The sequence below is a fragment of the Adiantum capillus-veneris genome, chromosome 2 (genome assembly GCF_014529385.1).
Source record: "Adiantum capillus-veneris isolate H3 chromosome 2, ASM1452938v2, whole genome shotgun sequence".
Classification (NCBI taxonomy): Eukaryota; Viridiplantae; Streptophyta; class Polypodiopsida; order Polypodiales; family Pteridaceae; genus Adiantum; species Adiantum capillus-veneris.
In genome coordinates, this window is record NC_140932.1 from 9928219 (window position 1) to 9943648 (window position 15430).

The 15430-nt window shown below is 46.3% G+C and overlaps 1 protein-coding gene across 1 annotated transcript; it reads left to right on the plus strand.

The window, feature by feature from the left end:
* The first annotated feature begins 583 nt into the window (after nucleotides 1-583).
* Nucleotides 584-12975, plus strand: LOC147462359 (uncharacterized). The gene is made up of 6 exons (XM_086483686.1): nucleotides 584-976; nucleotides 1411-1479; nucleotides 1553-1737; nucleotides 1832-1958; nucleotides 12303-12383; nucleotides 12462-12975. The coding sequence occupies exons 1-6, from the start codon at nucleotides 716-718 to the stop codon at nucleotides 12864-12866; spliced, it is 1128 nt and encodes a 375-aa protein (XP_086339812.1). The 5' UTR covers nucleotides 584-715; the 3' UTR covers nucleotides 12867-12975.
* Nucleotides 12976-15430: the final 2455 nt, after the last annotated feature.

Genomic DNA, 15430 nt, shown 5'->3' on the forward strand with positions numbered 1-15430 from the left:
TAACACCTACCTACTGGCAACTCTCACGTTTTATTCATTCATTTAGCAAGATGCTTCCACCCCCAATGACATCTTTGCTCCCAGCCTTGCTTGAAGGCTTCAATCTTCTAAAATCGTTTTGCATGAGAGTTGATTCCAAGGCCTACAAAATGTTGACTCCTTTACAGTTTTCGTAGACCACTTTGACGACCTCAATTCAGTGTTGAAAACTTGCCTGTAATTTAAACAAGGTGAAAGTTCACTATGACCTACATGATGCTATTGTGAGAGAAAACATGAGAAAGTGACACCACCATTTTTTTTTGGAAACAAATGTAACAATGACTTATTTAGATTACAATATATTTAAAAAGCATAAAAGATATTGTCTAAACCAAATATACAATGGTCCTCTTTAGAGAGAGAGAGCCCTGAAAAAAAACAAAAAAAAAGATTTTTTTTGCCATATGGTACTAACCAAGAAGCTTTATCTAATGGTCCACAATTGCACCAAAAATCCAATACTTTACTAAAGACTCCAGTCCAAAAACGAGGCATGGGCATTCCAACAAGCCCCCACTTGGCTTTCGCCTGACGTCGCCTTCGCTTGCATCAAGCAAGATTCCCCCTTTTTTTTTTGAATTTTTTACAGCCGGTACCCCTACTTGGGGAAGCCCGCTTTTGCGCTGTATCGTTGGTGTGTCGCAAAACCAGCAGAAACCTCACTCTCAGGTCCATGGAGGACGAGTTAGAGAACGAGTGCGTGCTGATGGGCAGGGAAGGGCGTGTGTGGGTGGAAAGCGGTAAATTGAGTAAGAGCGACATGGAGCAGGGCTCTGTTCTGCTGCGAACTCTCTTTGCTGAGGTTTGCGGCACCGATGTCCACCTCCTCCATGGTCGCCTCAACACGGTACCATACCCCATCATCCCGGGCCATGTTGCTGTCGGCCAAGTCCATTTTCTTTGTGGTCCCGTTTCTGATGTTGAAGGGGTCCCGGTAAGCCGTTTTGTGTCTATGTGATGAGCCTGTTTATAAGCATGAAGCGAACTGAGCAGGTCGAATATACATTTGCAAGTATGAGATATCTGATGGGCTAAAATGCAGACATACATGCAAGTTGGTGTTGCAGGCATGTGCACATGTATACGCATGCAACACATGAATTGTATGAGTAGTACAGAAAAATGAAGTAGCTGTGGTTGTGATGTATCCGAGGGGCGCTTGCGCATGTGCACACACATCCACATGCACATGCAGCATGCCCTGCCAATTCTAATTACAACAAAGTAGAATTCTTGTCATTCACCACAATCGCATTTGATATTACCGTTATCAGCAAAATTAACTATTGTTGAGACTTTGACATTATAATGCTTCTTCCAAAGAGTGGTAAAGAAAGATTTTTGAAAGGGTTACGTTTGACATTGCAGATCAAATTTGGAGATGTGGTTACTTTTCTGGATGTGATCGATACATGCAATTCGTGTCTCTCGTGCTTGGTAATGGTGCTTCCATTGCCAATTGTAGCAATGTTTGTTGCATATGGCTTTGCTGACGATGTTTTACAGACAGGTCGATAAACAAACAACAAGGTGTCCTTTCCGGAGAGTAATTGGAATAACTTGCACTTCAAACACAAAAAGCATCCGGGGGCTTCTTGGTGGGTGGTCATCATACATATATCTGCCACCAAATACAAAGATAATTAAGCTGCCTGAGCAATTGTCTCCTCGCGTATTCATATCTGGAGGCTGCGGGTTGGTTTCCGTGTTTATCTTGCTGTCCTGCAAATACTATACATCTGATTTTACAGTTAATAAAATTTTCAAGAGGTAAATATATACATTGCAGGCTACCTACAGCTTTGCATGCAGTTGACAGAGCCAATGTGAGATTGATGGATCGGGTAGTCATACAAGGTTCCGGACCTGTTGGATTATTAGCTGCTTTGCTGGCTCAAGCTAGTGGAGCTGTTCAGGTTCTCTCTCTCTCTCTCTCTCTCTCTCTCTCTCTCTCTCTGCCAGCCGAAACCCTAGCAAGCTTCAGCGCCGCAATTTCTCCCTCGCACCCACAGTCCCCCCCTTGCGAGGGCAGCCCTGGGGGTGGGGGGGGGGGGGGCGTTAGGCTTCAGCCTTGCCCTCTCCCACAAAGAAACACATCTCTCTCTGATAGCCCTCGTCTTCAAGCTGCTCTGCATCTTTGGCTGCAGCTTCATGTTCACCATTCTGCTGCAGAGAACGTTTTGATGGGCTTCCACTTGATCCGGAGTGGGCAACGTGACGCTGCAGCACATAGGAAGGCGAACAGCCTTTGATCGAGGCCCAACAGCGGGCTGAGCGCAGGCGGGTACAGGTGCATCAGCTCTTTAATCTTCAAGGAGGATTTAACCTTAGAGCATAAGAACTAGTTAGCACCCCAAGATTACACACAAGCTAGGCCCGACAGTGATTGTGTCTCTGCAGCTCCTCATTCAACAAGGCAAGCGCTATCACAAGCTTCTCTTTTTCTCTCGATCTTCAATGTCCAAGGAAGGATCCCGACCACTAGAGAAGAAGCAAGGATTGCAGATTTGGAGACCAAGGTTCAAGAACACATCGAGGAGAATGAAAAACTAAAGGAGCAACTCAAAGATAGTAAGGAATCAAAAGCCTAGTTATACTTGCTGAAGTACATGAAGCCAAAGTTTCCCTCATTGAGAGTGTCATGGCCATTGAGAAGGGAGCCCACGAGGCAACACATAAGAATGACACCATGGTGCATTGACGAGGACACTTTAGAAGAAGCAATCATCTTTCTTCAACCAATTAACATCAAGCTTGAAACTGTTTCGATCAACGACACACACAAGCATGCGCCACCCAAGCAATGTATCCTTACTCTCAAGGATAAAGAAGAACGGATGAAGTTGCTACGCCAATCCTGACTCTTGAAGGGAACAAAGCTTTGGATTGCCGAGAAATTGACCATGGCTCAACTCAAGCGAACTCAAGAAGATGCACGAAGCTCGCAAGCAAGGAAAATGGACAGTCTATCGAGGTGGGAAAGCCATTTGCCAAGAATTTTGAACTCCCAAACCAACTCTCTCCTCACTTGACCCCCTTAGGTTTTCTTTTCTTTTACCCTCTCGATGGACTCTCAATTTTTAACTGATATGTATCTGATGCAGTCACTTAGAAGAAGCTGTTATAATGTTTTGTTTTCGGTTTCATGGGTCATATTTAACCTCCGTGGACGATAAATCAATCAATCTCTCTCTCTCTCTCTCTCTCTCTCTCTCTCTCTCTCTCTCTGATAAAGTGTGGGACTTGGACCCTTTGTATCACATGAATAGTTTACAAAAACCCGATGGCATTAGAATGGGCTGTAGGCATTACAAAGGTAGATTTGGCAGTGAGAAAACCCTTGGGATATGGCAGGATTACAAAAGAATAGGAGAAAAATCACCAATGATGCAGGCGGGAAGGGGGCAAGAGGGAAATATATAAAGAGCAATGGAGTAATGGAGACTGTAGGAAAGAGCTACAATAGAAACAAGCCACCCAAACGAAATACTCTTGTTCTCAAAGGCCTTCTCGAAGGCCAAGAAGGCACACCCCAACCTTGGACTTTATCTCCACTACGTCACATCAACTGCATCAGACATTTGGAAGAGAGTCACTTGATACTTGAGAGAAGACGTCACCCAAATTGGCATAAACATCATCAATAAGTAGGACAAGCCGATGAAGACTAAGAGCATCATCAACCACACAAGGGAAGAGGGCTTCTACTTTCAGTAGAGAAGTGCACGTACAACGGAAGAAAACGCGCGAGAGAGAGAGAGAGAGAGAGAGAGAGAGAGAGAGAGAGAGAGAGAGAGAGAGAGAGAGAGAGAGAGAGAGAGAGGTCTCCTCTTGTGACGAGTTTTTCTATGCTGTGAAAAATTGCCCATCTCATCTCATGAGATTTAAGGCTGAAAGGGCTATGGTGGATAGACCTACGAGGCATTCATCATAATAAGAGATTAATAACAATCAACAATAAGTATGAGAGAGATTGTGCTCAATGTAAAAGAAACTAAACTTACTTGATTGATCAAGATTTGAGAGATTACAAGCTAAGCATGGTGGCCTTATATAGGCTCAAAATGGAAGGTGGCAATAAATTGTTGGAAAGTGATACGCATCACATGTGGGAAAAGGTCAAGTAGCATGTGGGCTACATCAAATAGCATGTGACTATAATTGTGTAATATGTGTGCATAGCAAAGAAGCCTGTATAAGGCTTATAGGTTCCATAGGAAAAAATATGACTATGCATATAAATGGTCTATGCTTGGCTTAGAGGTTTGTATAGGCTTACCTCAACAAATGTCTCCTTAAGCTAAAGCTTACACGATAGAGCATAAATTCTGATCAAAGAATCTAATATGGGTTACATGAGGTAACTACATTGGGCTCATAAAGATCAAATCTGATGCAAGAAAAATAGTGTAGGTCTTATCTCTAAACTTTATGGTTTGGGGCAATGTCTAAAGACGTACAGATGGAGGTCATCACTTTCTTTAGGGAACTATGGGCCTCATCTCCTATGCATCAACCTCTTTGATTTTTGGGAAAATGGAGGGTGCACTTGATTTTTAAACCGGGTTTGGTGCATATCTCCTTCTCGTTGTGTTAAGGGCACACCTTGGTGGACGTAGTGGTTATACATATGCAGTGGATTACTATGCAGGTTCAGGGTGGCCTTGTGGGCTTCCTGAACATCTATGCGCCCAATGTGGCGAGTGCTCGTGCAGAGTTTTGGTCACAGATTGTTGAGTCTTTGCCGCAGGCTGACCATTGGTGTGTAGGAGGGGACTTCAACATGTTGGAGGACCCTCTGACAGGATTGGAGGCAGCCATGCTACTGTGCATGGAGGCGAGTTAGCAGCTTGGGAGAGGTTGTGTATGACTTTGAGGGTCTCAGATACATGGCAGCACTCTGGCTTTGTGAGGCCTCTAGCCAGTCTTGCCTTCTCTAGATCGGACCGCAGAGTGGGAGGAGTGAATCTATCGAGGATAGATCGCTTCTACACTAGTGACCACTTCAGTGACTTGGGGGGATCAGTGGGCATCCTGGCAGGGACATCCTTCTCGGACCATGCACATCCTCACAGTGGCAGACAGGCAGAGGAGTGGGAGCACGATGCTTCGCATCCCAGAGCGGGTCTTGTTGGACTCAGCACTCAGAGAGAGGGTAGAGGCTCTCTGGATAGAGGGCATGGACAGCCAGGTTCTACCTGCAGACAGAGTGACCTCAGGCCTAGCTCAGCTTAGCCACTTTTTTCTCCAGGAGTCTCTGGCTCGCCGGGCTGCAGCGAGAGAGGAGGAGCAGTGTCTCAGACGAGGCATTGCTTCACTACAGAGGATGCAGGAGCAGCATCCAGACAGTCCATGGTTGGAGGAGCAGTTACAGCAGGCTCGACAGGAGCTTGCTAGCACAGAGGAGAGGCTTCATGAGTTTGCCTTTCACCGACAGGCATCTCAGTGGACTCAGGTGGGTGACAGAGTGACGGGTGCTTTTTTTGAGACAGTGGGACCTCGACACTCGCATGCCAAGGTCAATCAGTTGAGGAGACCGGATGGGTCAGTTGTTTGTGAGCCCGAGGATATGTGTGCAGTTGCTACTGACTTTTACCGTGAGTTACTGTCGGCTGAGTTCCAGTCAGAGCGGCATGATGCATGCAGGGAGCAGGTTTGGGCACAGATGCCTTGTCTTGTGATTGAGGAGATGCGCCAGAGGCTAGAGATGCCACTTCAGCTTGAGGAGCTGCACATGGCTCTTAGGGCCCTCCCTCGTGGTAGCTGTGCAGGTGAGGATGGACTGACTCCCAGCTTTTTCTTGGAGTACTGGGACCTGCTTGGCCCAGATCTGTGTAGTGCCTTTCAGTACATTTTGCACACAGGAGTGATGCTTGATAGCATGAGTGAGGGCCTGATTTACCTCATTCCAAAGGAGGGTGGCTCCTTGGATGAGATTCGACAGTGGCGCCCCATCACTATCCTCAACTCAGCCTACAAAATTCTTGCCAAGGCTCTGAGTTTGAGGATTCAGCCACTTTTGGAGAGCCTTATACATGGGACTCAGATAGGTTTTGTCAAGGAACGCAGTATCCTTGACAACATCTTCACTTTCTGGGAGGCTTCTGCCCTGGCACGGCTCCGTGGGGAGGACCTTGTGATTCTTCTTCTCGATTTTGAGAAGGCATACGACAGAGTTGACTGGGACTTTCTAGAGGGCACTCTACGCAGGATGGGCTTCTCAGATGCTTGGATTAGAGGGGTGTCAGCTTTGTACAGACAGGCTCACAGTCAGGTGCTTTTGGCAGGAGGTAGAGGTGGGCACTTCATGCTCACACGCTCGGTCAGACAGGGTTGTCCTCTTGTCCCCTTTCTCTTTCTGTTCTATGCGGAGGCGATGAGCAGATTCTTGGTGTCTCAGCAGGTTGGTCTGAGGGGCTTAGCACTCCCTATTCGGGGAGATGAGCTACTGGACGCTGAGTTTGCCGATGACTCAGCCTTGTACTTAGAGGGCCAAGAGGCCAATCCGCACATATGTGAGCAGGCTTTGGAGACCTTCTGTTGTGCATCGGGCGCACTGATCAACTGGAGAAAGACTGGCTTTCTCGGTTGGTAGTGCTCCTGTGCCAGATTGGATGCCAGGAGAGGGTTTCAGGTGGATTCCCCCAGGGACTGCAGTTCGGTACTTGGGTTGTCAGGTTGGTTTGGACTTGTCCCCCGAGCAGCAGATTGCTCCTCTTCTCCTGTCCATCAGGAGAAAGCTGTTACATTGGAGCTCAGCACGACTTTCGCAGGCTGGTAGAGTAGTAGTTGCCAACCAGGTGTTGTTGGCGACTATGTGGTACATCACTTCTTGCTGGATCTTTTCGAGTTCTTGTATTAGCCAGGTAGAGAGGCTGATCAGGAACTTCCTTTGGTCAGGACGTGACACTCAGATTGCCCGAGCCAAGGTGGCTTGGTCGGTCATCACACTTCCTTGTTCTCAAGGAGGGCTTGGGATCATTGATCCAGCACAGCAGAGCAGAGCCCTTCTTGGGAAGTTTGTAGTCAGAGGACTTCTTCCAAGAGAGGAGCCCTGGAAGGAGTTCTTGCTGCAGAGGCTTCGTGCTAGGGTGCCTCAGTCAGGAGGCCCTTGGCAACCTTCGACCAGATGGATCTTTACAGAGATGCGCCAAGTTGGTTTGAGCAGGAGAATGGAGGACCGCTTCGCTGTGAGTTTGCTTCGATCTTGGGAGCTCTTACGGCGTGGCCTAGAGCAGAGACAGCCGACGTGCACGGAGGAGTGCCTACGGCAGCCCCTCGTCTGGAACCCCATGGTTAGCACTCTGAGAGGCCACTTGGTTGGTAGTCGGCCTCATGTTTCTTGGGGTCCCATGGCAGCAGGTCCAGCGCGCTCTCTAGGTGACTGGCTAGAGTTCACAGGTTTGTCAGAGGAGGTGCAGGGTTTCCAGCTACAGGGCATAAGAGGGGTGCAGAGCATGTGTCAGGACATCTCAGAGTCAGTTCCAGCTGAGTGGCTCACGCCTCTCGAGCCAGTAGCACCCCGGTGGATGGGAGCCTTCACACGACTGGAGGTTCTCATTTCAGTCAGGGCTTGCTCAGAGTCTGTCTCAACCCTGTTCTTCGAGCTTCAGGGTGGGGGACGACTACAACGAGTTGCAGTAGAGGCCCCGCAGGTAGCAAAGTGCTGTTTTCAGAGGATCCGAGTAGTGGGCATCAATGGGCGGACCTGCATCATAGACCCTGACCCATCAGTTCTTGAGACAGGACGCTGGAGGCTATGGGCTTGGGAGTGTTGTCCGTTGGCACGAGTACAGTGGGATCCTGGTGAGTGGCTATGGAGGGACCCCTTCTCTTCTGCAGACCACCCAGGAGTCCCGTTCTTTCAGTACACTGTTCGACTGGGACGTCATATACTAGCAGCACAGAGAGAGGCTCTCCCTGCTGTAGCACGTCATTGGCAGGAGGAGGGTCTCACAGTCGAGTTCTTGGCAGACTTTTGGGAGAGGTTGTGGGACTCCAGACAGCCGAGGCGAGTCACCTTCTTTCAGTGGCTGGTCGCACACAGAGCCACAGTAGTAGGGAGCTAGCTAGTGAATAGTGGTCTCTCGGCCACATGTGCAGCTTGTGACCATTTGGTGGAGAGTCAGCGTCACTGTCTTTGGGATTGTCCCTCGGCCCAGCAGGTGTGGCTACAAGTTCTTCGGCTGATGCCTGCTCTCTCCACGGCTCGACAATACACTTGGGGGGCAGCGGCTTGGTCCACCCTCACGGGCCCGACACTTCAGTTTGAGCTATCTTCCACCAGAAAGATGATAGTGATGCAGGGGGGGCGACCTACACTCCAGCCTGCTACAGAGCTTACTCCACAGGAGTGGTGCAGTGTTGGGAGCTCATCAGTGGCCTGACACTTTGGTTCATCTGGCGGGCCCGTTGTTTCCGCATCTTTGAGGCTCGCCCTGTGCCACCAGTAGAGACTGTTCGTGACTTTTGGCTAGAGCTGATCCATACTCTCAGAGGACAGCTTGAGGGACTACAGGGCAGCTCCGACCGCATGCGGGAGCGCCGCGAGGCTTTCCTTCGACTCTGGCGCCCTGGGCCTTTCTACACCATAGTCCAGGGGGTGCTCAGATGGCACTACTGTCCACCTGTGTGGCTCTTCCCTCCTCCCATCTCTTGATTTAGCCTCATTGTATATATGCTGTTTTTTTCATTGGGAGAGTCTCCCCATCATGCTTGTTGTAGCCCTCTCTTGCAGAGGTGGTTGTAGCCCTATGGGCAGTTTTCATTAACTAATAGAAGGATCTTTTTCTCGGGAAAAAAAAAAGATAGGGATATTCCTTGGGGACGACCTCACACTCTCACAGCTTGCTCATATGCAAGAAGTTATGCCTGAGATAAGGACAGCTCGAGAGAAAGGGAAATTGGCCTTCTGTAGAGACGGACGAGTGGTTATTATGGAGAGGTGCTCCGCATGACGGCGCGAGACCTATGGGATCACACTCAATGTTGCTACTTGGAATTGTAATGGATCTCTACGCCTTGATGTGGGTGCTTTTGAGGATAGTTTCATTGGAAGGGACATCATCTTCTATTCTGAGACACATCAGGTCCCTAGGCAGTCTATGCCACATGTCAGCAGATAGAAATGGGAGACAACTTGCAGACAGGAAACTCGATCAGAGCATAGAGGACGAGGCTCAAGGGGAGTGGCAGTCTTATTCAGGGAGGAATTGCAGCCATTGATACATATAGCCTGCAGGGATGAGCATGCTAGGTACATATGGGTAAGACTGAGAGCAGAGACAAGAAGATACCTCTACATTTTTATTTGCTACTTTCCTTTGAGTACGTCAGTATATGCACCACCTAGAGGACAGTTCCGCATGAATCAAACTATGGTGGACATCTTGCGAGTATATGTCTCCCTACGTCAATCTGATTGGGAACGCTATCTCCCATAGATTGAGTTTGCTTATAACAGTACAAAGCACTCGGCTACTGGCTATAGCCTGTTTATGCTTATGCACGGTTATGAGCCGAAACCTCCAATTGCCACTAGATTCAAGGGAATCAAGATGCGATCGATGGCTGATTTTTTACGTGATATGCAAGAAAAGCTTCGGATCGTGAAGGAGAGCATAAAGATGGCACAAGATCGTGCTACTTTTTATGCCAATCAGCATCGACAACCCCGCGAACTCCAAGAGGGCTTGTGGTTGTACCTTAGGGTACCGAAGGATTCCGAGACTATCTGAATTGGCCAATGCTCAAAATTTTCTTCTCCTTATTGTGGTCCGTTCTAGATCACAAAGAAGATAAGTGGGGTTTCTCATAAGTTGGACCCGCCTCCAGGCATTGCTGTTCATCCCGTGTTCTATGTGAGCCGTTTGAAAGAACGGCTGGGGCACGTTGACTTGGTAATTCCTCCTGAGCAAGTCCCGAACTTAGAAGACACCACTCGTTATATTCCACTTGAACCCGAATCGGTTCTCGATCAAAGGGTCCGCAAATCTCGCAGGTCTTCGTACCTCGAATATTTGATCAAGTGGAAGTATCGTCCGGAGTCCCAAGCTACTTGGGAGTCAGTTAGATCGCTAAGGAATCGCTTCCTTGGTTTTATAACCGAGGATATTGCTGAGGATAGCAATTCAAAATAAGGGGGGAAGTGTTACGTCTCCAAACATCAGGATGGGTGCCTACAGTTATGTTCGGCGAGTGTGAACATTTTCCTTTGGTTATGAAGTCCTATAAATAGGACTTGAGCCTCATTTGTGAGACATATGATGTGATCACCACACTTGACTCTTGGCCCTTGGAAGCTCCGCCTGCACACCGGTATTGGTGTGGGCTCGGTGGTATGTGACACTGGCTCTTGTGGCAGAGGCTAGCCCGCTTGGCTGCAGGCTCCCAGGCTCGGGGGTGAGCCCATATTGCCTCTATGGCTGGGAGGTGAGCCTAATGTTTGCTCACTAGCGTGTCTAGAAGTGAGTTTGGCGTGTGTCATGTCATGTGTGGAGGATGGATCCGGCAAGGGACTAACACTCGGACTTCCTTAAGAAACAATCACAACTCACCGACTTCCTTCAGAGAGTTGCTCTAGCACCACCTATCATTACCTACAGAGGGGTCACACTATAGCAGTCAGAGATTTTCCGAGTCCAGAGATGAGCCAGGGCACCAGGACACCGGGCCTAGAGAGTTCACCACAGGGAGATTAGACTAGTACATGAGTAGACTGGACAGAAGGAGATAAAGCAGGTTTTTCTTAGACCCTGCTGCTATACTGTGGGGGACTCTTCACTTCCTACCCACCCATGCATGGCATCCTACACCCTCAGTTTGGTACTGGATGGAGCTAGATAGCCTCTCGCATAACATGGTTGTGGTTCCTTGCGCATATAGTCTCACCCCCATTAGAATTAGATCCCCCTCAGCCCACACATCCTTCACACACCACCTCATGTCAGGCTAATTTATATTGTAGCGAGTTATTTTCAGCACTTCTGTCCTGTTTTCTTTTTCAGGATACCGCGAGGACACACACATCGTTCTGTCTCGTAGTCTGATTTTGGCCTCTACAGGACGTTAATAAAACTCTCTCTCTCTCTCTCTCTCTCTCTCTCTCTCTCTCTCTCTCTCTCTCTCTCTAGTTCTTTTGTACCCAGATATGGTATTAGATTCACCATTTTGTAACAGATTGGTCTCGTAGGTCATTTTGGCCTTTTGAAGATGTTAATATAACATTTTCATTTTATTTCATTTCTCTCCAAGAAACCAAAAGATCATTAAATAAACAACTTGAGGGTCCAGACCCAAAGATAAAATGTACAAGCATGCTGATCAACAGAGAGTTGTGATTCCAAAATCCACAGAAATCTACAATGAAAAACACCAAGACCAGTTCTCGGTTTTCAATCTCATATCTTTCTGACAATTTGGAGGTATTATATGTACATATCTATATCTGTGTGTTTGTGTGAGTGTGTGCGCATGCATACTGACACGTCTACATGAAGACTTATTTTTAAATGTGTGCATACATAGATTGACTTTGGAGGTACAAGGACTTGAGAGAGAGTGTGTACCCGTGCGCCCACATGCATTTACAAATAGAGGCATGTGGGGACTATAACATTGGCACACAACTCCTGACTTGTCTGTGTGTGTGTGCATATGCCCAAAGATAGACATACTCCACACATGTTGATGTGGACACGCATGCACACATAGATACACCAAATAAGAACTTGTGGCTTGTTTTTAAGGCATTTAGAGACCTGTCATTGCCTTACTTTAGTTGGCCATTTTGTGCTCTCCTCATATCAAGATAAGAGTCGCTGCACCCTGCTTAGTTTTTTAAATATACAATTTTAACTCTGGGGCATGCTGAGAAGGATGATTCTTTGCATTGTATTCAATGCTTGTTAAGATCTACTTGATGTTTGGTCATATGAGTGGATGTTTTTTTCATATAGACAAACATATCAACATACATGGGCATGGATTTTTTTTGTGTGGAACGTGTGCGCGTGTTATTTTTGGGAGTTTTTAAAAAAGAGAAGAAAAAAGGGCGGGAAGGGAGGGGGTGTTCAGCCTGCCATTATCTATGTTTCTCAACAGCCAAATTATGTCTGATGAGGTTTATCATCTATTTCTACTTGGGGTTATGGCTAACAAAGATCTAGCTATGAAGTTGCTGCCCTACACTGTGCTTGTATGCTGCTATAAAACTTCTTAGCTGACACAAGCAATGAGTACTGCATTTTGTAATAATCCAGGTGGTGGTCATTGGTGCTCCTGCACACCGTTTGGAAGTCGTGAAGAGTTTTGGCATCAAGCTTACCATCAATATTGAAGAGGTGACAAATGTGTGGTGAACCTATGTATACAGTACTTTGACTTTCATGTGTGGTATTGATGTATCGACAAAATTTCAGACAAGGACGGCTTTAGAAAGGCGGGAAGTGGTCAAAGAAAAGATGGGAGGTAGGCTGGCCGATGTTGTGATCGAGGCTACGGGCCGGCCAGAGGCAGTTGCCGAAGGGCTTGAGCTTTGCAGGGATGGGGGCACCTATGTGGTGGTGGGCCAGTATACTGACAATGGCAGTGTGGATGTGAATCCTCATTTTCAAATAAATAGAAAGCATATTACAATCAAAGGCTCATGGGGCTCTGATTTTAGTCATTTCTACAGAGGGGTGCAATTCATGGCTCGCATGTCTCATCTTCCCTGGGATCTTGTGGTTAGCAAGGTGTATGCGCTTAAAGATGCAAAAGAGGCTTTGGCTTCAGTGGAGAAGCTGGAGGTGTTCAAGGCCCTTCTGAGCCCTGCAGTGTCATGAATTCAACTTCTTGCAATGGGAAAGTTTCTTTGTAAACCCCTACCTCCCTGTTCTCTGCAAAAACAGGTTGTATTTTTGCTTCCTTTACAGCATTCTCTTTTAACAAATGTGGAAGGTCTTTGTAACACACACACACACACACACACACACACACACACACACACACACAGAGAGAGAGAGAGAGAGAGAGAGAGAGAGAGAGAGAGAGAGAGAGAGAGAGAGAGAGAGAGAGAGAGAGAGAGAGAGAGAGAGAGAGAGAGAGAGAGAGAGTCTTATCCTCTAACCTGCATTAAACTGGCATTAAATGGTCAAAAGTGAAGGTTAGAATAGCAGCAATGAAATCATAAATTGGTAGTGATGTCATATGTATTTCCCATTGCAAAGTCGACTGAAATGGTTGCCTTGAGAAGATTCAAAGGATTGTAGGGTTGTCGATGAAATATAGAAGTGTTAGTATCGCTCTAAATGGTTCATTGTGCTTGATATTCCAACACTTTACTAGGTTATAATGGTACTCAAGGACTAATTTTTTCATGTTTTGCATTTTGAAGAAGATAGGAAGGCTAGTAAGCAAAGCCTAGCTTAGTGTGCATATTTCTAGTAGTGGTTTATTAACATCACCCTACAACTCCGTAAACATTGATTGGGTGAGCTATTTCAGCTTGAAACCAGAGCTTGAAGGCCCTTTGAAGGGACTTTAACCCTTTAGAGAAGGGCAGAAAAAATCTTACCCTTAAAAAAGGACGAGATCCATAAAATCTACAAATCGCCCTTCTAAACTACCCTAAAGTATCAGGAAGGGTAAATCAAAAGTTACCCTACCAAGTGAAGGACTGGGGTGTCCCTTGGTTCAACACCAAAGAATTAACACATGAGAAATGCACCTTGAAGGCATGCATTTCCTCTGCCAAGCCTTGGAAAGCACCATTCCTTGGCCTTTGCTAGAGAAGTGAGGTTGTATTGGTCAGCCTTGGCTAAGATCCCTACTATTGTTTATATTGCCGTTGTATTTGAAGATCTGACTTGGCTAAGACACTTCGAATTTTGCAAGAACCTACTATTAATATAGTTCATACTGCCGTTGTATTTGAAAATTTGGCTTTTGGTCTTGTGCTTTTAAGAATATTTCTTACGAAAGATTTGATTCTTTTCCCGATGTTAAATGAAGAAAATGTATTTTAATTGGCATTTATATCAAGTGATAATTTCTTTTGGAGCTATCTACATTCTCAAGACGAGCCATCCCAATAGTATCCAGAACAAAGTCACATGGCCCCATGGTTCTTGTATGGCGAAGCTACAAGGCATGTGCAACATTACAAAATCACACGCACAGATTGCTTCTCATAGATGAAAAACATGTGAAAAAATGAAAGACATGATTCTTGATGTGCTTCTAACCTACATGAAAGACATGATTCTTGGCAGTGGCAATCGAGAGTTTCTGCTTTTTCTATTGAAACTCCTATGTGCACTAATTTTCTTCTTATTTGGATTTACATTATGAAGCACATATACAAATCTGCACCATGCCACACTGGTTTGCTGGTTCATGAGACTACTTTGGGATCTACATCATGCCTTGACCGAAGGAAATGCCACAATAGGTTTTCTAGTTCATGAGGAAACTTTGGGTTCAATTAAGAGCTAGGAAGTGGCGGTACTACTTATTGATCCATGATAACATTTTCAGATTAAGAAGCGAGAACTAGAAACTCACTTTCTAGTTTGTAGTTTCTAATCCCCCCATTATCTCTCAATAGAATTGAAACTGTGCTTCCTCAAATATTAGAGCTTTGTCTTAATCTTCTTGAGAGGTGACTCGTATAGATGTGGTTTAAACTCTTACTTATATTCCAAGCACAAGTATGGAATCTCCTTAATAATGGTTAAAGCTTTTGCTTGTCATAATATGCAAGTCTCCTTTGCATACAAGTCCAACTTCATTCAATAATCCCATATGTGAAGGCTTCATACACCAAGGAGGATATAAGAGATTTTGGTTTTTTTTGGGGGGGGGGGGGGGGGGGGGGCGTATTTTTGCCGAAATTGGAGTGTTATCGCGACCTTGGAAAAAATATATTATAATGCGAGAGATTGGCACTAAATTTTAAAAAATATAATAGTTTAGGAGATTCCTTTTGTTGCCCGTTGTCCTTGAGGACGTGGCTTTCCCCCTCCCTCCTCACCCCTCCCCTACCTACTCCTTCCCCTCTTCCTTCCTCCCTCCTCCCTACCTGCTCAATCGTCTGCGCCTGCAAGGTTCCCTTTTTGATCGTTTGCACTTGCGCTCCTCACCTCACCACACCTCGCTTGTGCTCAAACAAGCACATCCAAGAATGATCTCACATACCCATGCACAAACACTTGCACGTAAAGCAAACATGACATGGACTCAATGGAAAGAAAAGAGATCATGAAAAGTGAGTTTGTTAATCACCGTTACACTACTACATATTAATGTATCAAGCACATGAGCTTTGGAGAATTGACACTTAAGAATTTGGAGAGTGGAGAGCTCAAGGTTGGACGTGAGGCAAGTGACTACACACGCATGCGCTTGC

Coding starts and splice junctions, on each gene's coding strand:
- LOC147462359 (XM_086483686.1), top strand. CDS start 716: ATGGAGGACGAGTTAGAGAACGAGTGCGTGCTGATGGGCAGGGAAGGG. Junction 977..1,410: donor CTGATGTTGAAGGGGTCCCG/GTAAGCCGTTTT, acceptor TTGACATTGCAG/ATCAAATTTGGAGATGTGGT. Junction 12,384..12,461: donor TTACCATCAATATTGAAGAG/GTGACAAATGTG, acceptor ACAAAATTTCAG/ACAAGGACGGCTTTAGAAAG.